The sequence below is a fragment of the Borostomias antarcticus genome, assembly GCF_949987555.1.
Source record: "Borostomias antarcticus genome assembly, chromosome: 20".
Lineage (NCBI taxonomy): Eukaryota > Metazoa > Chordata > Actinopteri > Stomiiformes > Stomiidae > Borostomias > Borostomias antarcticus.
In genome coordinates, this window is record NC_140253.1 from 16,667,940 (window position 1) to 16,676,445 (window position 8,506).

General features: G+C 44.7%; 1 protein-coding gene across 1 annotated transcript in view; it reads left to right on the forward strand.

Moving 5' to 3' along the window:
* Window positions 1–8,506, forward strand: part of LOC311322613 (uncharacterized protein) — a gene marked incomplete at both ends in the record, with an annotated part of 201,709 nt that overhangs the window by 189,634 nt on the left and 3,569 nt on the right. The window contains 2 exons of the mRNA XM_084454697.1: window positions 4,621–4,794; window positions 5,550–5,596. Of these exons, the coding sequence (XP_084310823.1) occupies window positions 4,621–4,794; window positions 5,550–5,596 (221 nt within the window). The remainder of the gene's footprint in view (window positions 1–4,620; window positions 4,795–5,549; window positions 5,597–8,506) is intronic.

The following is an 8,506-nucleotide window of genomic DNA, read 5'->3' on the forward strand; positions in this document are numbered from 1 at the left end:
GCCGACCCTACGGTCATTGGATGATCTGCTCTACCTCCTGAGCCACAGAACTAAATTTGTACTTTGAACTTTATTAGGGGCCAGGCAGCGTAGTTGCCGGAACCCTATTGTATTTGCCTATATTATTATTATTATTATTACTACTATTATTATTATTATTCTCCATCTTCCACTGAAGTCTAACTTCCCGTGGACAAAAAATCACCAAACTTTGCACATAGCTCCAGTACTATACCCATCTTCCACTGAAGTCTAACTTCCCGTGGACAAAAAATCACCAAACTTTGCACATAGCTCCAGTACTATACCCAAAGTCCTCAACCTGCATTGCAGGTCAATAAACCTGAAGGTGGCGCTACAGCAACAGTCTAAAGTTTAAAACTTAAAAAAATCATAACAAATCAGCCATATCAGTGTAAAACCACCACGTGAATGTAGTCCCAAGTAAGACAAAACTTTCATACACTCTGACCTTGCAGGAATTTTGAAGTCCATCACTCTGATTTCTTCATAAACTTTAAAACCTATCAAACCTATAGCCTCCCACATACCATAGCTAAAGTTTGACTATCGACATGGAGGGGGGACCTTTGTTGGAACATAACCTCGCGTCAGGTTTCCATTCACTATCAGATTCAGATCCTGTCTAGAGCTCGCCTCTTCAAAACTGTCATCCAATACTGTGGGTAGCCTACTGGTCATCCGGTACTGTGGGTAGAGTACTGGTCATCCGGTACTGTGGGTAGCCTACTGGTCATCCGGTACTGTGGGTAGCCTACTGGTCATCCGGTACTGTGGGTAGCCTACTGGTCATCCGGTACTGTGGGTAGCCTACTTGTCATCCGGTACTGTGGGTAGCCTACTGGTCATCCGGTACTGTGGGTAGCCTACTGGTCATCCGGTACTGTGGGTAGCCTACTGGTCATCCGGTACTGTGGGTAGCCTACTGGTCATCTGGTACTGTGGGTAGCCTACTGGTCATCCGGTTTTGTAGGTTGCATCTGGTTTTGTTTGCGGCCGGGATGCTCAGAGCCTCTCACTGTCTGCTAGCTAGCGACAACATGGGGAAGTGCAAATTCAACGGAAATGGTCTATTCAACCAAGCTTGTTTCTGCTTTAGCTTGGTGCTATCGGCTGAGCATTAGCTGTGCTGTTAGAAACCCCAAGCGTGTTCTCTCCCTGGCTCAGAAACAGCCTCTCACAGGGGGTAAACATAGACTGCAGGCAGTGCGGTTGCACTGGGGCCTGTGGGGTGAGAGGGCCCGTAGAGAGAGCAGGGCCTCCAACCAGGTTTAAGGTGGAGAACGGGTGAGTTACCACTTCAGAATCACGCCTGCAGCGTGAACTCAAATTAAAGTGTAATTTGCTATGTATACCCTCTAAAAGGCATCCCCCCTCATGTTTTTTTCTCCAGAAAATAGTCTGCAGAAGTCTTACTCAATAACAACATTATATGCTTATTCTACATAAACAAATACACTTAAAACGATTCAATTAATAAACGTGTCATATTTTTGTCATACACAGATGTGCAATGATGATTGCTAGGTAATACTGTATGTTCTTGTCCAATGTTAAGTCTCTATTTGATCAGACACAAGACGGTATGGTTCACTAGGCGCAAAAGGTGAACTGTTGACAGGGCGGCTGTAGCTCAGTTGGTAGAGAGGGTCGTTCAATGATCGAAGGGTCAGTGGTTCGAATCCCAGCTCCGACTGTCCACATGTCGAAGTGTCCTTGAGCAAGACACCTAACCCCAAATTGCTCCCAATGAGCAGACTAGCACCTTGCATGGCAACTACCACCATTGGTGTGTGAATGTGTGTGTGGGAATGGGTGAATGAGAGGCCATTGTAAAGCGCTTTGAGTGCCGCTAAGGTGGAAAAGTGCTATATAAGTGCAGTCCATTTACTATTTGAACCTCAATTGAGTGACAAACATTCAAAAATGTGAACCTCAATTGATTGACATTAAGTCCAAACAATAACATTAGGCTATTGTTAGATGTACTGTACATTTCACGACGTTATATATACATTATGGTAGGCTTAATTTCAAGAGTCCAAGAGTTGAATATTAAGGACATTGTCTACGATTTTGCTCAATGCAAGAATAGTGGAATGCCATTCAAATAGGTGAGTAATGTTAGCCTACAAGTGTTTCTCAAGGGGATTTGGGGTAGGCCGTGCCCCTGCAGGTTGTTATCATGGAGTGAGGTCGCCGCTCAGCGCCTGTTTCATTGTGTAGCCAACATGTTTTTCAGATGTTTTTAAGAATATTAGCTAAGATCAGCTAATGAAGGCATCTCTGTTCTGTGAAGCCTACAGCAACAAGCCCTGGTTAAACTGAGTGCAGAAAGTTTATCGATGTCAATAGTAAACTTATCGTTAGCTCTTATCCACAGCTCAACTATTTACAGTAGTTTATAGGCGAGTTTTCTACAGTAGCAACTTGCTTGCTGATGTGTTGTTGTTTTTGCCTAAACCTTCCCAGCCATAGTTATGTGAAGTTGACTTGATTTGATTGAGCCTCTGTTTGTTACTGCATGAGCGCATGGTTCTGACAGCTTTCTGACCTCCACTTCGCCAGTACAATAGCCAACGTAGGCTAGCTAATTCAACAGCACACTGTTGTTAAAATGTGTATAGACTACAGTGTGTGTGTGCTGTGTGTGCTACAAGTAGTGTGCACTAATAGGGCCCATCATAATAAGCTCACTCTGGGGCCCATCGTAACTACATTATGCCACTGGCCTCATCATATCACATCATATCCCTTGATAATAGAATGTGCCACGAAGGACGCACAAACAGACTATTCTTTTTCTTTCTTTCAAAATTCTTTTTATTGATTTTTAGCAAAAGGACAAAAACACGAAACCCTACCCACCCACTTTCCTGCCCACATATCCAAACCCAGACAAAGCCCTTAACAATACTGAAAGCAGGGATGTAGTAAATAAATGAATGATAAACTGTAAATAAAGACGAGACAGACACACAAAACCAAACAGTACAGAAAAGGGAAGGGGGGTAGATGAGGTAGAGGAGGGGGGGGGGTCAGCATCTAGTCATCTGGGGGGATAGAAGTATTGTTCAAATAGTCAATAAAGGGCTCCCACGTCTTGTCAGATGATAGTTTGGAGTTATTGATTGAGATTCTTATCTTCTCCAGCGTTATGTGATTAAGAACCTCTTTCAACCAGCTACTGTGTGAGGGGGGGCGGGGGTGTTTCCATTTGAATAGGATGAGACGTCTAGCTAGCAAGGAGGTGAGAGTCAGCACTCGCTGCTTTGCTGATGAGAGAGTGGCTGTTATGTGTGTAGAGATCCCAAATATGGCAGTGAGTGGGTCGGGTCTGAGGTCTGTGTCGAGTACTGAGTGTACCGTAAATTTCGCGCTAGAAATCTGTCAACTCATGGCAGGATCAGAACGTGTGTGTGTGATTAGCAGGTGATTGCTTGCACCGATTACAGGTGTCATCAGTCTCTGGGTATATTTTTGCCAGTCTGGCGTTCGTGTAATGCACTCTAAAGATAACTTTGAACAGACAATTATTTAACACACAAACTCCAAATGTGCTCTCCCTGGCTCAGAAACAGCCTATCATATCCCTTGATAATAATAACATTGTTAAAGTACTGGTGTGTTTGTGTAACATTGTTTAAGTATCAGTTATAGTGTGTGTGTGTGTGTGTGTGTGTGTGTGTGTGTGTGTGTGTGTGTGTGTGTGTGTAGTCGGGGGTGATAGGTTGCAGGGTAGTCGAGGGAAAAGGGACAGGCTGGAGATTCTGGGTGAGCTGGATTGAGATGATCCATGATCCACTGTCCATTATCCATGGGTCTGATTCAGGGTCCATCGTTCATAGTCTTGGCATGAGGGGATGATGGTGGGAAGCTGCTGAGACAAAGCCTGTGTTTAAAACAGCTGGAATAGCTGGGTGAGCTGGACTCCCAGCTGTACAGCACACTCCTTCAGAACCCTGCCTCTGAACCTGTCTGCTCCAGGGGACTGCATAGACAGGACATCTCTCCTTATACATCATGTGTTCACTGCAAATGAAGCAGTTTGGTGATCTTCATCATCATCATCATCTCCCTACAGACTGAATGGATGCAGACTAACAGAGAAATGCTGCCAGAGCTTTTTAAACCAGAGTTTCTCATCTTTGGAATGAGACTCTTATGAATGACATGATGGGAGATATTATGAACTGTTACAATCATAGCAGATGATCAGCTGGATGTTCCCACTAGAAACAACTAAACTACAGTAACTACAGATAAACTACAGTGTAAACCTACCTGAACTCTCATGAGGAGTTTCATTGGTTGGATTGGAATGTCTCAGTACTACAGAGACCAGGCTTTTCCATTTCTATAATAAACCTGGAGTCTCAGAGCATTCTTATTTAGCATGGGTTACAAGGAAGAGAAAGCATATCAAAAATATTGACTGACAAAAAAATATCACTTTGTATTCAAGAATCTGACAATGTGTGAACCAGGGCAGATCCAATGTTCAAATATTTGTCTGTAGGAAGATGGAATATAATCCTTCAACTCTCTCTTTTCACCAGCAGAGGGTAGTAATGTGTTTGTATCGATGTGTTTCTACAGTCTGTCGGGCTGCATGGTCACAGAGGAAGGCTGTGTCTCTCTAGCCTCAGCTATGAGGTCAAACCCCGCCCACCTGAGAGAGCTGGATCTGAGCTTCAATCACCCAGGAGACTCAGGAGTGAAGCTGCTCTCTGCTGGACTGGAGGATCCACACTGGAGACTGGAGAAACTCAGGTACGAGGAGAGTTTTAAATCAAGTGGAAGAAAATCACCCAGTGTCTCTTATGTAGCCCCCCTCTCTGAACTAGATGGTCTCAACTTTCACAGCCTACGAGTCTCTTGACAGAACAGACACAAATCACCCTATAACCAGAAGGGCACTTTGAGAGTGCAGACCTCCACCCATGATGCATGTTGTCAGCATGTGCAGTAGCATTAGAGAACCTAGAGGAGACACATGTCAACAATATACTGGTGGTGCATCAGCTGGGGTTGGTCCAACAGGTGCTCTTCAGCTCTGCTCTCTGATGTATTTCAGCTACCTAGATAGCTACATATGACAGGACCGACAGCAGTCATCTGGCTAGCTATGAGCATAACTAGCTAATTCAAAGCAGTTGATCTTTGCCTTCATGCCATGATTCAATTATTTTGGTCCTAATACCCGCAGAAAATACAGGGATAAACAGCCATGGATGTATTAAACATGGCAAAGTACCCGTAGGTGCTGGTCTGGTCTCTCTGGCATGGTCAACAAAAGTGAAAAATGATCTTTCAATGAATTTGGATCCTCCCCGTGATTCAGATCCGCTCTCTCTAATTGAATGGGTTCTTCCTTGGCTCATGCTACAGTCACCCTTCCACGGGAAAATAGGTCTGGTAGTTTTTACATAATCCTGCAATCTACCTGTAACTAACAAACACATAAAGCCCAAAACTGGTGACGTCTCATTGCATCATCCTCATCATTCCTCTGCTTATTCCTACAGTGTGGATCATGGTGGAGAGATCAGGATCAGACCTGGACTTGGAAAATGTGAGTATTGACATTGACATTGATTATTCATGTGTCTTAACTGAAGATGAGTTCACCACCATTATCTACTTGGGCCTAGAAAACAGGGGTCATACAAAATACAATACAATCTGTCACAACTGTTCAAACACCTAAGAGCTGCTTACACTTGAACTATATTCATAGTGATGGGTACGCACACACGCACGCACACACACACACACACACACACACACACACACACACACACACACACACACACACACACACACACTCATAGTTGTTGGATGAGCACCACGTCATGTCCAGTCCCTGATCAGAATCCGGTGAGAGGAGAGGTTTTTAGAGCCCTCTTAAGTGGTAATGACGGGGATCTGCTCCCACTAAGCTTTTGTATCAGTGTTGGATCCTCTGATGCTGTTGTTGGTATCCATAGAGTACAGGTGGATGGAATGATGTTAATACTCTGCTCATTTGTTCTGAGGAAGTTGGTGATAATCTCACTCTTCTAATGGTGCTCATGTTTCCATAACAGTGCTTTTCAGTGGCGTGTGGTGCGAGTAGCCAAGGGAGGCAGAGCCTCCTCCCAAATATGAAATGAAACAAATAATTGATAAAGCAAGATAAAAATAAGAAAAACTGTAAGAAATATATCTACATTTAACATTCATGGATTACCCAAAACATTTTATCCTGGACAGTCATCAATCACAGTGTCTTTAGGTTCACCCTCCAAAACGTGTTTCTATCAAACCCAGAATCAAAGGATTTGAGTACTCAAGATGACTCTGTGTGTGAATTAGCTCATGCCTGGTTAGAATTGAGAGTTCTAGCTGCTGTTGTATGTGTGCTTGTATTTTCTGTGTATTTGTTGGAAAGGGGTTTATTGATGATTGGCCTACACTGCATGTCAGTGTGGTTGTGCTGGTCACTGTTTGTCATCCATGGCAGAAGAGTTCACAGTGCAGTGGGACTCAGAGCTGTCATTATTGCTAAAGTCTGGAACCTTGTGAGACCATCCTGGTCCCTGGAGAGAAACAGACTGTGAGCTTGTGGGGTCAGGATGGTCTCTTGAGGTTATAGGTCACAGCTTCCTTGTCTGTTTTGGTGTGTTTGTGTCTTTAAGTGTTTCAGACAAAGGGAAGGAGGAATGTGAGTTAAGTTGGGCTACAAGGTGAAGAAGCCTCCCCCCTTGGCTCTCCTGACTTGGGGAGAGGGTCTGTCCTTTCCATAGGGCATGAACTAGACAGGGAAGCGTGTGTGTGTGTGTGTGTGTGTGTGTGTGTGTGTGTGTGTGTGGTTGGGGGTGATAGTGTAGGGTAGTGAAGTGAAGTGAAAAGTTGTCACTAATATGACTTAATGATCATTTATTGTCTCCACAGTCTCTCTCTCTGTACCCAGACTTGGGTCTGATTCCCACAGGCGTCTTTTTAGAATGTTTCTGCTTGTCCTTGGGTTTACGTCTGACCTGGCCCAAAGTCAATTCATGTATATTCATGTTGAAAGACAAAGACAGAGAGAGAGAGAGAGAGGGGGGGGGGGGGTTGGGAGAGAGAGGGTGATTTGGGGATGTTAATGTGTGTAGAACCTGGGAAGTGTGTGTGAGAGAAAGATGTGTGTGTGTATGCAGGTGAATTGGTGTCAGGGGAAAGAGGAGAGTGTGTTTTGTACCAGTGTGTCTGTATGCAGGATCATTAGTTGTGAGAGGGAACTACCACAGTAGTTAGTTGGACTAATGAGCCACAATGACGAGGAGGCCTATAGAAGGGAAGTGGAAGATCTAACACTGTGGTGCCATGACAACAACCTCTCCATAAATGTCACTAAGACAAAGGAAACCATTGTTGACTTCAGAGAGAACAGAGGGAATCACACTCCCATCTCCATCAATATGTTGATATTGTTGATAGCTTCAGATTCCTCAGCACACACATCTCAGACACCCTCACATGGTCTCTGATCACCAAGTGCATCCTCTAGAAAGCACAGCAGAGATTGCACTTTCTGAGGCGTCTCTAAAGCTTCGGAATGAGCCAAGGTTATAATAATTTAACTATGATAGAGGGGTAGAGAGGATGAGAACTGGAGAGAGAGAGAGAGAGAGAGTTAGGGTGGTAGAGAGAGAGAGAGAGTTAGGGTGGTAGAGAGAGAGAGAGAATAGAGAGAGAGTTAGGGTAGAGAGGGTGGTGGAGAGAGAGAGAGAGAGAATAGAGAGAGAGTTAGGGTAGAGAGGGTGGTGGAGAGAGAGAGAGAATAGAGAGAGAATAGAGGGAGAGTTAGGGTAGAGAGGGTGGTGGAGAGAGAGAGAGAGAGAATAGAGAGAGAGTTAGGGTAGAGAGGGTGGTGGAGAGAGAGAGAGAGAATAGAGAGAGAGTTAGGTTAGAGAGGGTGGTGGAGAGAGAGAGAGAGAGAGAATAGAGAGAGAGTTAGGGTAGAGAGGGTGGTAGAGAGAGAGAGAATAGAGAGAGAGTTAGGGTAGAGAGGGTGGTGGAGAGAGAGAGAGAGAGAGAATAGAGAGAGAGTTAGGGTAGAGAGGGTGGTAGAGAGAGAGAGAATAGAGAGAGAGTTAGGGTAGAGAGGGTGGTAGAGAGAGAGAGAATAGAGAGAGAGAGGGTGGTAGAGAGAGAGAGAATAGAGAGAGAGAGAATAGAGAGAGAGTTAGGGTAGAGAGGGTGGTGGAGAGAGAGAGAATAGAGAGAGAGAGTTAGGGTAGAGAGGGTGGTGGAGAGAGAGAGAGAATAGAGAGAGAGTTAGGGTAGAGAGGGTGGGAGAGAGAGAGAGAGAGAGAATAGAGAGAGAGTTAGGGTAGAGAGGGTGGTGGAGAGAGAGAGAGAGAGAGAATAGAGAGAGAGTTAGGGTAGAGAGGGTGGTGGAGAGAGAGAGAGAGAGAGAATAGAGAGAGAGTTAGGGTAGAGAGGGTGGTGGAGAGAG